Source organism: Neopsephotus bourkii, unplaced genomic scaffold (genome assembly GCF_033783945.1).
Source record: "Neopsephotus bourkii isolate Nb327-2 ecotype Australia unplaced genomic scaffold, CSIRO-AGI_Nbou_v1 NB_1500, whole genome shotgun sequence".
In the NCBI taxonomy this organism is placed as follows: domain Eukaryota; kingdom Metazoa; phylum Chordata; class Aves; order Psittaciformes; family Psittacidae; genus Neopsephotus; species Neopsephotus bourkii.
In genome coordinates, this window is record NW_026901976.1 from 688,447 (window position 1) to 704,967 (window position 16,521).

Genomic DNA, 16,521 nt, shown 5'->3' on the forward strand with positions numbered 1-16,521 from the left:
GTACTAGAAAATTTCCAGTATGCTGACCAACTCCTACAGTTCATGTCTAAATAGCACAAGTAAAGATTACATAAACGTACCAATAGAATCACACCCGCAATTCAGACAGGTGAGGTACATGTTGCCCTGAGCTGTTTTAACTAAAAAGTACCAATACACCTAAGGATAAAAAGCAGCTAATTATAGGCCATGGGCTTTTCTTGTTCTGAAGTAGGGCACAGGTTCAGTACTAGGGGCACTTCACCTCTACATCCTCCATCCTAAAATCAATTGTGGAAAACAAAAAAAAAAAAAAAACAACAAAGCACCCCTAAATACACTGTCAACTAGGCACAATTTCTTCCATATTATCTACCCAGCCATATGGGTGACCTGACACACTCAGATGTGTAAATACTTTTTGAGTCTATAGAGAACACGAGTTAAGAAAGCATGTCACAGACTGGCAGGGGAATTCTGTGGCAGTTAATGTTATTTTTGGTGAAAAGCAGTGATAGCTAAAAAAAAAAAAAAAAAAAAGGCAGCTTTTTGCATAGCAAAACAAAAACCACAAGAACCCACACCTCCCACAAGCCCAGGTTTCATGCATTAAAAACTCAGCTGAAGTTAAAGCACAGCCTCTTCAGTGAAAATCGCCTGCAGTAAAACTAAAGATGTGTCTAAACTAGAACAGATCTAAAATTTAGAAGATGAAACAAATCAAACCAAAGATGATTAATCAACACTGTAGAAAACTCACTCAAATCCAAATACCTGCTCTGCAGCAGACAGTGGTTCCCCCTTCAACTTGGTGTAATACAGGTCAGTGTAAGACACTGCATCTTGGGCCCGATGTAATACAAACTCCCAGGTGGAGCGCTGCCTCTGCTCCCTGATCTCCGACAGATTAGCATTCAAAGCAAAGATCCACCATTCTTGGCAGCTGAAACATTTGTGAATGACTATTACCAATTTTCCCAAAAAACCACATGCATGTCAAACTGGTGATAGGTCCAGGAGAGTTTCAGTGAAAAAACAAGAGAGCAACTGGCCAGCAAAAGCAGCAGCATTAGAGACAGCATATGTGGGCCAATTCTGCCGGTTGTGGAGAAAGTGCTCTAAAATCGCCACCAATCCAGTGGGATTTACTATAGCTGTCATGGATCAGGCATAGACAACAAAATGTTGAGCTACATAGACCTCTAGCCTGAACTGATACTATCATGCTTATTTATCAATAAAAGAATCTTAAGAGAAGCTCTGCCCAAAGAAAATTTCAGAACACCACAATGTGTGCTTTGGGGTAGAACCTCCAACTTCATTTCAGTTCTTGGAAGCTGTGACAGGATTTAAAGCCTCAGGTAAGAATAATTATATTTTAAGTTTGAATTACATCTGAATATTTAAAACTGATTCATGAGGTGTGGAAACAAAACATGAAAATTGGAACTCTAGTATATGATTATTATCTGCCTTTTTATAGAATCACAGAATCGTAGAATAGTTCGGGTTGGAAAGGACCTTAAGATCATCAAGTTCCAACCCCCCTGCCATGGGCAGGGACACCTCACAGTAAACCATATCACCCAAGGCCTCGTCCAACCTGGCCTTTAACACCGCCAGGGATGGAGCATTCACAACCTCCCTGGGCAACCCATTCCAGTGCCTCACCAGCCCTCACAGTAAAGAACTTCTTCCTTATATCCAATCTAAACTTCCCCTGTTTAAGTTTTAACCCGTTATCTCTTGCCCTATCACTACAGGACCTAATGAAGAGTCCGTCCCCAGCATCCCTATAGGTCCCCTTCAGATACTGGAAGGCTGCTATGAGGTCTCCACGCAGCCTTCTCTTCTCCAGGCTGAACTGCCCCAACTTTCTCTGCCTGTCTTCATATGGGAGGTGCTCCAGTCCCCTGATCATCCTCGTGGCCTCCTCTGGATTTGTTCCAACAGTTCCATGTCCTTTTTATGTTGAGGACACCAGAATTGCACACAATACTCCAGGTGAGGTCTCATGAGAGCAAAGGGGCATGATCACCTCCTCCGAACTGCTGGTCACGCTCCTTTTGATGCAGCCCAGGATATGGCTGCTTTCTGTGCTGCAAGCGCACACTGAAGCCGGCTCATGTTCATTTTCTCATCAACCAGCACCCCCAAGTCCTCCGCAGGGCTGCTCTTTTTATACTTGTCTTCATTGAGGCTCCCTGGCGTAGTTTATAATATCATATTAACACTACCACATTTAGATATACTTACTTCTGTGTTACCGGAACCTTTGGTCTCCACTTCCTGAATTTAAGCTGTCGCTCCTTTCTAGCCAGTTCCTTTAGAAATCCCATGATCTGCTGGTACTGCATCTTTTAGTAAAACAGTACACAGATTAATTAGGCAATACTGGAGTGTTTTCCAAAGCAAAGGGAAAGAAAAGACAAAACAAACAAAACCCCAAGCATAGGTTTGGTTTATCTGCATCAATGACCTGTAGATGGCTTCAGAATTAAGGTTGATGTTAATTATAATTCATAATTTGGTTCTCCAGTATCATGTATCTTCTCCCAGTAGCTAGTAGCTAATGTGTGACATTCAATTTACAAGCTTCTTTATTTACAAATGCAGAGAACGAAGTCTCCTTCCATGTCAAATTATCAACCTAACATCAGCCACTATTGTGTATTCTATAGACTAAAAACCCCCAAATACTTCCCCCCTATTACTATAATGAGCAAACAAGAATGTAAGGTTTTTTGCAATAATCGGTTGTAGTAAGATAATTCTGAATGCTTGGGTTTAATACAAACAACTTCTTTGTTCAGGTCCCTTTCAGTTGCCTCTAAAACTAAATCTTTAAGAAAATATTAATCTTAAACTACAGTAATTGGTATTTAAGCTGTTCCAAACACTACCCCAGTTCTATGATCCCTACAGGTATTTCACTGTCAGAATCAGTACCTGTTTTCTTAGAGATAACTAATAGAGATAACTGGCATTTTCCCAGCAGAATCTTCAGAAGCACTGACATACAGACAACGGTTGGAGCATGTGGCAAGGTAAAAAATACACTCTGTGTCAAACCAATTTGGATCTGTAGACATTGTGGTAACCAAAGCATGAAGGACTACCTTCTTTAATCGGTCATTTTGCTAGAAACTGACATAGAGCAGTGTGCAGTGCAGCATACAGACACATAGGAAATCTTGAGACCAACTAATCTGGACAGCCAAAGCAGCCTAATGCAGTTAATAGCACAGAGTTCACAATGGCCTCGTTTACCCTGCTTCTCAACAGTCTCTTTCAAATACTGAAAATTAAATGAACAGTTGGTATTTACCTGTGAAAGCTTCAAGGGTATAGTCTCAAGCTGAATGTCACACTCAAGCCGTGGAGTCTGGCGTGATCTTAAAGGCTCCTTAGAACAATTTCTCTTAAGAAGAGCGGAAGCGCATACAGGTTCCATGATGTAATTATGATCATGACTTTCCATACTTTTATCCATTGCTTCCTGTGGGTTACAAGCAGATTTATTCTCTAAGAAATGAGTGTAGAATACCTACTAGAATTGGTTTTGGTTTCATGAGATTACACTTGATTAGGATGCCAGTCCATTAAAAAACTTCCTAAACATGTTCTCTCTTCAAAGGTAAAACAAGGTATTTCACAGCACAGCCTTTGTGAATTGCACAGGTATTCTATCATCATAGCATGAACCACTCCTTTTGCTCTTAAAAGCACTAGATCAAACAAATTCTAAGTCAATTAGGTCTGAAAAATAGGAAAGAAACTAACAAAAATTACAATCCCTTTTTCATACGCAAAATCTCCCTCTTGCACCTGTAGCTGGCCAGGAGGCAGGTCTCCCAGTAAAGTGCAGTTGGTATCCCAATAAACACTGAAGTCAGCAACATCCAACTGTTTTTTACGCATCAGCTTCTCTACCTGAAGAAGAAAAGCAGAATAAAGTCAAGATCACACACCATGTGCCATGTAGTTTTTATTTTTACATATTCAATGAAAAATATGAAATGCCCACAATCAATTTCTTACAATAACCAGAAGATTATTAAAATTCCCTATGTTTTACTAAATATTTAACAGCACCCATAAAGTAGAGCACCATATCTTAGCTGCCATGAGTTCATACATAAAGTTATACTCACTGGTTCAAATACTGCATTTTGCACGGATACTTTTTTGATGCATATGCCAAATGCAAATGGCTGCAAAGGGTTTGTGACACCATCTTCAAACCTCAAGTGGACATCCTGAATTTTTAACTAAACAGAAAAAAAACCCATTAGAGACAACTACTTAAATCATTAGAGCAGACAGTAGTATCATTCATTAATAACAAAGCAATTTAATTTCTGCAATTTTACAAAAAATTTCTGGTGTTTAGACCTCACAGAAATCCTATTTCTCACTTCTGTTTTGGTACTTTCTGGTTCTGCTTTCTCTTCAGATACCAGTAGTCCCTGCCCTTCTCCAAAAAAAACCAACTAGTCACTTTCACAAGGCATTGTACTTTATTTTGCTATGCTATTATTCTCCATCTTAGAGGCAAATTTGAATTACATCTGTAATTCAGTGTGTAATTGCCAACTGAAGACTAAAATCATGTACTAGAATCATCAACACAGGCCAGAACTACAAACTATTAACAGTACCAGCTGACCCAAACTGATTTTACATTAGTAAAGCCAATGCCTCTAGTGAGCTGAAAAGCAACCAAACAACATAGTGAGTCTACCTGCATGTAAGAAGACAGAAAGGACAATGCTTTCATGGTGGCAGACAACTGATAACAACTAATATTTAGACAGCTTCCGGTTCTTAAACACAAATGATTAATGATGTAAATGTTGCTAAAAATGTCATTAACTACACTAGGACTTCCACTAGAAAAAGCAATAGAGCATAACAGCCATACTTTCAAGTCATTTTGAAACTTAGAAGATACATGGCAGATTTTTATTAATAGTAGAAAAATAATAATTAAAGAACTGGAGAGACAACACACAGTGAAATAATCCAAATCATGTACCAGCTAAGAGATTTGTTTCCTTACAAATTATCTTTTTATCAAAACACTTCATGCTCCTCTGCTTCATAAACAATTCAACTATTTCGGCGTGTTTATAAACCAAAGAATTAAAATGTGAGCAAAAGCCATCAAATTTCACGCAAATTTATTATCTACCTAATGTTACCAAAAAAAAAAAAAAAAAAAAAAAAAAAAAAGAAAAGCAAAAGTTTATGTTTTTCCCCTTGGTAAAAGCAGGATGGAGGGCATTTCCTTTCCAGAAGTCCTCATAAGGACTAGCTTAAGACTGAAGTTATGAAGGTTCAATCTGAAAAGGGACTGTCCTCTGCCAAATACCTACCTTTCTCCTCTAAGGGCTACACAATGTAAAGCACAGTGGGCACAAATAATTCTTAACAAGTGGGAAAAGGTCTACAATGCAAAAGCTTACTTCAATGTTTTCTACAATTCTTGTGACTACAGATGCAGTAACTGAGTACCAGTAGGATTCCCCTTTCTGTTGTTGTTCTTTCTGAAACAGAAAATCGGGATAAAGCATTAACCAACACTGTAACAACTGTCAGGAAACAATACACCTTGTTACACCGAAATTACTGTGAACAGGGAGAAAATAAAAACCCTGCAGTTTGAGTATTCCCAACATAGGTGGGACATGTGGCATGACAGAGGTAAGGCAGAAACTGCATTGTGTTAGCATGCATGAATCAAATTCTAACTTAGCTTCCCATGCATTTGTTCTCCTAGAAACTTGTTATGAATTTGTTAGGAACTCCTAGGAATTCATTAGGAGATTTAAATGCAATCCATCTATCATAGCAGTTCTTCATCATGAAAGACATGTGTGACTCACTTTCCATTTTTCCTCAAGTGCTAGGAGAAGGGCTTTTTTGCGTTCTCTCTCTTGCAACTTCTCCTTTTCCTCATCAAAATCTTCTTTTTTTTCTGGTGCACCAATTAAGTGTAATTTTGAGATAGATATTACCCATGGATCCACATGTGGACGGTAAAAAGGTATCTGCAGTGTTATTTTCCCAATGAAACCTAGATATACAGAACAGAGATGCTATCAGATTCCTGTGTAAATATACATCACCCTTGCAAAACCTGAAAAAAAAGTGGTACAAGAAACAAACAGACTAAAATAGAATTAGATAACCTAAAAACCAGGCTACCTCATTTGTTCAAGCTTTCGATTCACAGGTAAACGTTCTTCTAAACTATGCAATACTGCCTGTTTATAAATGTTTGTCCTGCACACATAAGCAAAATACCAACCTGCCTTTACTTCAAAAGGTAATTCCAGTTCCTTCAAGGCATCTTTCTTTAGTGGCAAGTTTTCCAATTCAACAGCACCTACACAAAGCATAAAAACACATTTATATTAGAGATGGTCAACTTAAACATTCTCAGCCTAAAATGACTGTTCTAAAGAAAAATATCACCAAATAGGATGGGAACAACCAACCTGCCACTTCAAGTTATGCTACAATACCAATGATTAGTTAATAATACTACTTGTTAATTTTCCAATGTCATGTGCTGAAACTGTTTGATGAGGCCATCTAGAAGCCATCTTCTGCAAGGTTTTAGATCTGCACTTTACTGTAACCAAGGAAAAACCTCCTCATTGTCTGTTCAGGAGAGATACTTAAAGAATTTTCTCAATACTTCAAAAAGCACGCCCAGAAAAGAACATTTTGAAGTGTTACATTCTCTCCAGAAATAGCAGATAACAGCAGCAAAATGTAAATTAAAAAGCACTGATTTGAGGCTTTGTAAAAATACAAGACTTGTGGACATAACGTGCCAAACCAGAAGTCTTTGTTACTAACTTAACTACTAGTACCAAAATGTAAGAGGTAAAGACTATGGAACAGTGCCACATTCTCTCAAAAGGAAAATTACTGAACAGTATTAAGAAAATGACAGTCAAATATTATATAAATTACACATGCTGATAAAATATGCTAAGCATACTTTTGAATGTTTTTTTATAAATTGGTTTAATAGTGTTGATAAAAAGCAGCAGAGGCACACAAGAGATCTGACTGATCATGTAAAGTGCTAGCACAAAACTCTATGTGAAAAGGGTTTATATAAATGTTAAACACAGCATTAGATGATTGTTTCTATTCCACTTTCCAGTTATTGCAAAAACACAATAAAAAAAAAAATAAATAAACCAAACACAATATGCAAATGCTACAGAAAATACTCCAAAGCCTCACCCTTCAGAAGAGCGACTGAAAGCTGGTCTGTGTTCAGATTATTGACATATTTGCCCAAATAGGTGTTGAGGACCCAGGCTACCAATCCTTCCAACATGACTGTCCTAGAAGAGGGCAACTAATGTTTTTCTGTCATTTTCTGTATTTCTGTTCCATAGTCTCACTCTGAAAGAAAAAATATGAAGAAAGCGACTGCCTGAAACACACACACTCAGCAGAGCTCACATACTACTATCACTGTAATTTTTACTGTAATTGACCTAAAAAGCAGTAAAGACACTAAGCTTGATTTCCACCATAAAAAAATACTTTATGCTATGCCCTTTAAGTTTCAAATCAGAGTTTCATATAGATCTTTGACAATTACAGACAACTTTAATTGTAAATTAAGTTTATTTTTTCATCCTTTCTCTAATCAAAACACCACATTTTGTTGCAATAACCAACAAGGCCAATCTACAGTCCTCTTTAAGAAAAGGTAAGACTAAAATTCCACATTCATCTGAAGCAATTTTGCACTGGCCTCCTTGACTTCTGCTGCCAGCATTTTCTTCAAATTGCCAGCAATCTGGTTTTGGAAGCCTGGTCTAAAGTAACAGCCCAGCCTTTGACTGGATTTTTGTAGAATTCTTACATGACATCGGTGAAACAACTCACCCTCCATAAACCTTTTTTTTTTTTTTTTTTTTCAGGAAGGCTGTCAGTGTAGGAAGTAATCAGATCGGAATCCCATAAATAGCTCATCAACAACTACTCTTAACAGGTTTTCAAAGTGACAGCACAGATTACTGTATCAAGGAAGGCCAAGAAAGCACTTGAGAGAAGCAATAGTGGTCATACATGTAAACATTTCCCTTCATGCTCTTCTGCTGTTAGGTTCCACAAGGGCAGGATCAAGCATGTTATTACAATAAAGAAAAAAGCACACAGGCGATATCTTGTGGTCAGGATGCAGTAAATGTATCAGTCCCATGTTTAAAAAAGTCCAATTCCACTTAAGTCCCTAAACCAGTGTATGTAACATTTAGTTCTACAGAACAAAAAAGGCACTTACATCTGATGGCAGAAGAAAACAACTTCTAGAGTTACATTTTACATTTTATATTAAGATTCAAGGGTTTTATGTAACAATGGTTGCTTGATTTTTGGCAGCCCCTTTTAAGCCTTTGTTTCTTTAAAAAAAAGTGAGTGGAAATAATTAATATAGTTAAATATAATACTAGAATTAAGCAAGTAATTAAAGGCTTTATCTAAAGACTCAAAAGTGAAACTATTCTGTCACAGAATCATAGAACAGTTAGGGTTGGAAAGGACCTTAAGATCATCTAGTTCCAACTCCCTTGCCATGGGCAGGGACACCTCACACTAAACCATGTCTCCCAAGCCTCTGTCCAGCCTGGCTTTGAACACTGCCAGGGATGGAGCATATAGTTTCCTTGGGCAACCCATTCCAGTGCCTCACCAACCCTCACAGTAGAGAACTTCTTCCTTATATCCAATCTAAACTTCCCCTGTTTAAGTTTTAACCCGTTACCCCTTACCCTATCACTACAGGACCTAATGAAGAGTCCCTCCCCAGCATCCCTATAGGCCCCCTTCAGATACTGGAAGGCTGCTATGAGGTCTCCACGCAGCCTTCTCTTCTCCAGGCTGATCAGCCCCAACTTTCTCTGCCTGTCTTCATACAGGAGGTGCTCCAGCCCCTGAGCATCCTCGTGGCCTCCTCTGGACTTTTTCCAACAGTTCCATGTCCTTTTTATGTTGAGGACACCAGAACTGTACACAATACTCCAGGTGAGGCCATGCAGAAAGACAAACATCAAAACCACAGAGAAGTTACATTTGAAAAAAGATGTATCTTCATGTTAAGCAACTGTAACATTTTTGTCCTTGCAAATTTTCAAAAAGTTTTGGAAAAAGTTTTCAAAAATAATAGTATTATTCCACATGATAAAGACCGAGCATTTGTACATGCGAGCCACCACCCTACACAATAGGATTTTACTCTAATGAAATTGACAAGAAAGCTGAAGTTCAAACAAAAGCAGTTACAGCTATCCTTCTCATTGTCACCCTTAACAAAATAAGTGAAAAAAGCAAGTCCTCTATAAGTGCTGGGAGGCAAATCAGAGGCAACATCTTGAAGAAACAGAAGGGCAGGTTAACATCCCTGTGACTGAAAACCTCTGCTGCATGAACAAGGCCATGCCTCAAATCATGAGAACTGTAAATAAAGTAGACCATCCCCGTGACCTAAACTTGTGGAACATAGGCAACTACTCGGGAATCTTTCAACTGTCTTAAAGCTTTTACACGTGTAACTTTCAAGTCCACTGCTATACAAGTCGAAAACAAAACATTTTCTACAGCAGCGTTTTGATTTTCTTGGCATACATAGTACAAAAGGCACAGAGACCACTTACCAGGATGAGACTCAAAGTCCAACCCAGGACCCCGCTCAAAGCTGGCTCATTTTCTCTGAAAAAAAGATGCAATTTTTCCAACAGGGAGGAAGAGGAGGCCCTGAAGGAGCGGCGCCGGAGTTGCTCGGCAAGGAGCGATCGCGCTGGGCCGGGGCTGCCTGGCAGGGCAAAGCGAGGGGGTATTTTCCTCAGGGCCCCTCACAAAACAGGGTGGGAAGGAGCCTTCAGGACCCGGTCCCTTCTCTCTCCACAAGCAAAACCCCGCGTGTCGGAAGAGACCTGTTGGCACGCACGGCGGGTCGCAGGAGAAGCGAAAGGTCACCTTGCCCGGGGAGGCGGAAACGAGCCCTGAGGGAACCGCGGAGTGGCCGGCAGCAAGCGGCCTGCGACAGGAGTGGGGGAGCCTCAGAGGCTCCGGCCCGGCGCGGGGGCAGCACGCAGCGGAAAACAGGAGCGCCGTCCACCGCAGCCCCAGCCCCCAGCAGACAGCGTGAACCACTGCTGGGCTGCCCCTCTCCCCCACGGTGCCGGGGCGGAGCCCCGCGAGGGGCGTGAGACAGGGAGGGCCCCCCAGGGCCGGGCCCGCTCCCTTCCGCCGCGGCAGAGCCGAGAGCCGGGGCTGACGCAGGAGAGAAGGACAACCGGGGCCTTGCGCCGGCAATGCGGCGCTGCCCGTGCCCCCCTCCCACCGGTACCTACCTGGGCTCCCGGTGGCGGCCGCCTCCTTGACAGAGCGCGGGACCGGCGGGCCGCACGTTAATCGATCCGAGCCCACCGACAGGGGCACGCCGGGACAGGGGAACGCCGAGCTACCGCTGCGCACCCTCCCCGCCTCTTTGAGGCGGAGCCGGCTCGGCAGAATTGTGGGGCCGATCGTGATCCAGCTCTGCTGCGCGCTGCCGCTCGCGGCGTCGTGGAGCGAACAAGGGCAGGCAGGGACCCTCACCTCACAGGGGGCCGCGGGGTCGCTGTCACCCGCCGAGTAAACAGAGAGGCGGAGCCTGTCTGCCACCGCCGGGGCGATGCTCACCAGCGCCAGGGTGGAGGAGCCGTGCTGGTTGCTGGCGACTGTGGCAGCCAGTGGAGTCCGTGCGCAGGCCTCAGCGAGTCGGCCCTCTTGTGATGAGGCCGTCGCATGATCAGATACAGTTGTTGGGCAAGGAGCAGCTTAACCTGTGCAGAAGAACCCCTTCTGGAATACAATCACAGAATCAAATGGGTTGGGCCTTTAAGATCATCGAGTGCAACCATTCCCCAGCACTGCCAAGGCCACCACTAACCCATGGCACTGAGGCCTCGTCTCCATGGTGTGTGAACACTTGCAAGGACGGTGACCCCCACCCTGGCCTGGGCAGCCTGTTCCAATGCCTGAGCACCCTTTGGGGAAGGAATTGTTCCTCAGCTCCATCTAAACCTCCCCTGATGCAGCTTGAGGCTGTTTCCTCTTGCCCTTGTTACCTGGGAGAAGAGACCAACTCCCACCTCACTACAACCTCTTTTAGATTAATGAAGACATCAGAAAAGTTAAAAGGCACATGTAATTACAAAAACGCAGCCTTTTTATAAGCAGATGCAAGCACATTTTTCCTATTTTGACAAAAAACTTGGATTTTCCTTCTGTAACACAGCTCTAAAATTTGGAGAACCCAGTAAATTAAATGCTGTAACAGTATCCTGATTTTAAACGTTTTTAGAAATACTTTCCACTGCTTCTTCAGTGTGGTCCTAATACTGGAAGATGACATGAGAATACTCAGCACAGTGCAAGAGGCTCAAAGTGCTGTGTAAGACTTGGTTCTTGTCTAAATCCTTCAGTTTTGTAATAGTTCCAGTGTGTGCATTTGCAAAGTCTTTTCTAAGTATTCCCTTCAAGTTCAGTATACAGCTGTAAAAGGTTTCTTCACAGTAGAATTAAAGACCTGTTTGCCAGTTCTCAGTTCCAGCAGTAAAATTAATAAACCTCATAGCTGTTGTGGAAGTTTAACATTTGAATTTTTAAAACCTGCATCTTTTCTGTACCTGTAGAATAAATGCTATTCTAAAATGCCCCTTTTCAGTCTAAGGCCTCAGCAATTACTGCATTTAGTTCCTCTTGAGGTAGACTAGTTCAGTTGGAAGGGAAGTACAGTGATCATCTAGTCCAACAGTAGGGTTTATGCCATAAAAAAGTTATGCCCACTCTATGACTTCACTCCAATGTAATTCAGACATTGTAAGCCAAGTTGCAAATTCTGGTTGAATACAGACGCCACAATTGTTGGGTAGGTCACAGCTGTAATATATAATTATGGGAATTGGGATCCTGAAAATTGACTTCCAAAATCAAAAGACTCCCACTTGATTCAAGGAGAACCTTGAACCTCCCTCTTTTGTGTAAGAGGTAGTTAGATCTTCTGCGTCATGCGAGAAGAACAGGATTTTCTGGTTCCAAGGTTTTTTTCAAGAGCTTTTTTCCTGAGGTCAATGGGCATGAGCTATCTGGCATATGTATTCACATGGGTCTTCTCTAATACTCACTGGAACACAGGGAAAAATAATTTTGGGTTTATGGTGTCGCGGGCTAAACCCAGGACAATGGTTAACCTCAAAAATGAGCTCAGAATCCATCAAGGAACCACATTAAATCAGCCAGGACACAAAGATGATAAACTTCAGAGCTGTCAGGAAAAGGAACTTACTTTCTACTCCAAGATACAACTATTTAATCTAGATTTTCTTTTCTAAAATAAAATGAACTGTACAGCTAATGAAATGCCATTGTTCAGACATAATAGTTGTAATCTAATAAGAAAAGGTGGTTTTATACTTAAGGTTGTTTTGAAGTTTGGTCCAATAACAAGCAAAAACTGTAATAATGAAAGAAATATCCAGGATGATGAGGACAAGTATGTCCACAAAGACATGGGATAGGAAACTGAATGCAGTACTTTTAAAATTAAAATCAATGGATAATTCATTAGCATTGCATGAAAGTTTAACTCCAGTTTCTTAGAAGTGCTGGTCACAGCCATGTTCTTGCCAGGTGGCATACCTGAACCCAGGTTATCATCACAAGGAGTCTCAGGAGAAAAATAAAAAGCATAAAGCTGGAAAAAAATACTCATTTTCAAATCTGGTAAAGGTCTCCCTAGGGTGTCACAGAAGAAGGGGAGGAGTTGGCCACTCAATTTAAAAGAAAAGGCATTCAAGTTTTTTAAACTGCAAAGATCATCATTTGACTCGCAAAGCTGACAAAAGAGACAAAAACCCTCCAAACCTCAGTGTCTATGTTCATCTGAAATGTCATGTCTCTGTAGGAATGCGACATTTAACATAATGGTTATTTTGGAAGAGAAGGGGCTATTTGGTGATGTTATCAGTCAGTCAGTATATGATCTGTAATTTCCTTTAACTGGTTTTCATCCCCACATCTTCAATACCCAGAGGAAACTTCTTCTGACAGTGAGCCTTGAAGTAAATTGTCCTCATTTTCCACTGAGGTCTGAATTTCAGTTCCTTTTTTCAAGAGGTGTTCTTCTCTTGAAGGGGGAATTTCTTCCCCTGTTGGGGAATAATAGGGAGCATTTCCATAATCCATGCTAGTTGAACTAGTCTGTTCTGGGAACTGGGAACTGCAGTCTGGACTGCATACTTTAACAATACAAGTCACATTCACCTGCATTCCTCCGTTATCAGAATGCCCTGTCAAATGAACAGAAAACACATTCAACAGGGAAGAATAAAACCCAGAACAGGACAGTCATATTCTTTTACCCAGTTCTTTGACTTAATGTTAAATAGACACTAAATATCTTCTTGCTTCTTGCTTCACTTCATTTAGGCAGGCTAGTGAAGTTGATTCTGTAATATTTTAGGGTTTTTTTGATACCATAAAATCATCCCAGAAATAAAAAAAAACACCAAAAAGCCATAAAAATTAATACAGAGCCCTGGATCAGAGCCAGCTCCCTACCCATCTGGGGCTACTGCAGCTGTCTTGGGCAGTGTGCTTTTTTACTGTTCCCTTTGTCTCTTACTTCCATGCACAGGTACATGCCTGTGATCACACTGATCCCCTAGTCTGCAAACAGCTTTTGCTCCATTGAGATACTCTTCACTACCTTAGGCTGACAAAACAATCACTTTTTCTTCTCAATTAGTAAACTCTCTCTGCTGAACATGATTTTGATGTTTTATCCTATTTTAAACTTCTGCTGAAAGACTCATAACTGATAATCAAATTTCAAGTGGTTCTAGAACATTCTGATATATTCTTACCTGAGCTCAGAGAGTTGTGTCTGTCGCTGCTGTGACACTTACATCCTTCTGCAGCTGAATGTTGCTGCTGAAATCCTTCAGTTGTTTTCTTTTTATTGTTACTTATTACACTGACTTGCAGATTAAGCTGGATTATTCAGGGAGCTGCTGCTGGACCCAGAAGTTTGCAGGAGATGCTGTTCCTCATGTTTGAAACTGCTGGAGTTTTGCGATCCGGTATTTCTCACTTTTTTGTCACACTGCTTTTCTGTGGGAGAAAAAGGCTGGAACATTAGAAGAGAAATGCAAAACATTAATCTTTTTAAAAAACAAAAACTGATCAGTACTTGAGCAGCTGAAGGAACCCCTGATAGTTGTTATTTGCTTTGTGATGACCCAGTAAAATTCACACCACCTCATTAACCTGTTTCCTGAAGGCACCTACAGGATTACATTGTCAGAAAAGGCCCTGTCATGATCTTCTGAAGCACACTTACGGTTTGTTGCTGACAGAGGCTCACATAAGTGAGAATAGTACATTATGCCATTTATTTGAGGTACATCTTGCATTCCAACTTGGGGACCAAAAGACCCTCTTCTCGTTCCAGTTGTCTTTCTGCTGTGGAGTTTTCTTCTACTTTTAATTAGATAAGACTACATAATTTCTGTGTAACTTTTAAAGGAATGGAAAAGATGTAAAGAAAGAGTGAAACTTACCAAATCTGCTTCTGTGGCTGGGGGAGAGTATACAAGGACTGCAAGTAAGGTAGGACAGTTTATTAGCACCCACATTTGTTTCAGTTGCAAGACCTACTTTCTTAACTAGCCTGAGTGATGCCCTCTGCACCTGGAATAAACTCCAAATGTACATTTATTACACACTGCTTGAAAATGTTTTCAACACACACCAATCAGCATGCCTCAATGACTTGAATGAACAAGTGTTAAAATATTTGATGACCTGCCATCTGTTTTCAAAGGGAAAAATAGACACACTCAGAAGAAAAAGGCTAATGTTATGCCATACAAGTGTAGGGGTTTCCTGCTAGATCAGAAAGATGCTGCTTAAAATGTATGTGGCACAGCTGAGTTTTCTGCAGTCTGAAGAGATTGCTCCATGTATAAATGACACACATTTAGAGAAGTATTATTTAAATGAGAAATCGAAACAGGAACAAGCTCTTGGGAGGCCAGTAATGAAAATATCCTTCCTTCTAACCAAAAAAGACATGTTGATTATCTATTGTGTCTTCACATTAGTAGACTAAAACTTCCTACTCAACGGTTGTTTAAAAGGGACCCAATATTTTCTTATGCAGCTTGTTGAAATATTTCACCTCTTATCTAGATATATAGAGGAAGGAAGGTTTCACCTATCTACTCAGTGATCAGTGTCAAAAAGAACCTTTCCTGAGAACATGAAGGCAAAGAAAGACCTTCTTCATTTTCAATATTCATTCCAGAAAAGAAAAAAGGAAAACTATTTAATCAGAAGTTTAACAGCTCCTATTTACAACACTGTGAAAGCCAGTGGCACTGACCAGACATCAGGACAATTCTGGTCTGTTCTCACCAGTTCAAGACTCAAAACCCAAGGAGGCTGGGATGGGTTTCACCATTACCAGCCCCATTTGCTCACAGCTAGATGAACGAGAAACAGCCAAGTTGCAAACTGAAGAACACATTTGTAAAGATGCTTTTAACAGGCTACAAGCTGTGATTAGGTGGGGAAGGATTACCAGAAAGAACAATAATCATTCTACTTCTTAAACACTGGAGTGGGTGAAGTAAGAAACAGCTGCTGAGCACAAGCTGCATTTTACAAGTTCCTCTCTGTGTCTTTTGCTAAGAAGAAAGCCAGTTTTGCAAGGAACCATGCTGCAGCCCAAGGTATCTCCAAACTCCACTTTGGCCTCCCATTTTTGCTTTCCAGTTAAGTAACCTTATTTAAAAGGGCTGGCACAAAGACTGAGGACTTTGAAGCAAAACCAAGTGGCTGGCTTCAACATTATGGGTCTCATCATTATTCATGAGAATAATGCCCATAGCAATTCAAAAAGAAAACCAAGGCTTTTCAATACCTTCTAGGTTCAGTAATAACTCTTAATGCTGGACTTGGTATTATACCCTATAGGATGGGCAAGGATAAATCACACCATTTGCAAATGTGAGCTGACACTAAAATCTGTTTAAGGAGGAGAGCTCTGCTCTCATCTGAAGTATTTGTCATTTAAGTTACTTTCTTGCTTATTAAAAAAAATCACATTTTTGTAGTCACTATGATCAACTTTATTAAAACAAGCACTTGAGAGTTGCTTTGAGACATAAAACTTCACTGCAGAAGCAGACACGGGGGAGGGGGGGGGATAGGAGGAATACACAAAACCACATCACAAATTATCCTGCTAGTGAAGCTTCCTGGCAAAAAGTTTTCTTATCCTCTGCATTGTCTGTTGTAAATACTGCCCTGTGATTTAAAGACACAGGAAAACAAGTTGACAGGTTCACATCCACCTCTCTTAAGTTGTGCATGAAAGGATCTCTCTACTGTCTGATGCAATCTCCCTGGTATTTTATCTGATGAGCTGTGCTTTCAATGACATACAGTTGACAATTT

General features: G+C 40.8%; 2 protein-coding genes across 7 annotated transcripts in view; both read right to left on the reverse strand.

Annotated features, from left to right (window-relative positions):
* Nucleotides 1-10,503, reverse strand: part of VPS13D (vacuolar protein sorting 13 homolog D) — a 113,854-nt gene extending 103,351 nt beyond the window's left edge. For all 6 annotated transcript variants that reach the window (XR_009727842.1, XR_009727841.1, XM_061369490.1 and 3 more), the window contains exons 1-10: nucleotides 10,368-10,503; nucleotides 7,246-7,410; nucleotides 6,293-6,370; nucleotides 5,868-6,058; nucleotides 5,448-5,528; nucleotides 4,134-4,250; nucleotides 3,808-3,912; nucleotides 3,308-3,478; nucleotides 2,236-2,336; nucleotides 754-922 (exon numbers count right to left, since the gene is read on the reverse strand). Coding sequence is in view for 4 of the 6 variants with exons in the window: in XM_061369490.1 (XP_061225474.1) it covers nucleotides 754-922; nucleotides 2,236-2,336; nucleotides 3,308-3,478; nucleotides 3,808-3,912; nucleotides 4,134-4,250; nucleotides 5,448-5,528; nucleotides 5,868-6,058; nucleotides 6,293-6,370; nucleotides 7,246-7,342 (1,110 nt within the window). In the remaining 2 variants the exon portion in view is untranslated. The remainder of the gene's footprint in view (nucleotides 1-753; nucleotides 923-2,235; nucleotides 2,337-3,307; nucleotides 3,479-3,807; nucleotides 3,913-4,133; nucleotides 4,251-5,447; nucleotides 5,529-5,867; nucleotides 6,059-6,292; nucleotides 6,371-7,245; nucleotides 7,411-10,367) is intronic.
* Nucleotides 10,504-13,055: 2,552 nt separating this feature from the next.
* Nucleotides 13,056-14,794, reverse strand: LOC133220997 (tumor necrosis factor receptor superfamily member 1B-like). Its single transcript, XM_061369520.1, is given in 5 exon segments — nucleotides 13,056-13,095; nucleotides 13,097-13,349; nucleotides 13,926-14,038; nucleotides 14,040-14,188; nucleotides 14,622-14,794. Coding segments are annotated over 5 exon segments (630 nt in total). The 5' UTR covers nucleotides 14,697-14,794.
* Nucleotides 14,795-16,521: the final 1,727 nt, after the last annotated feature.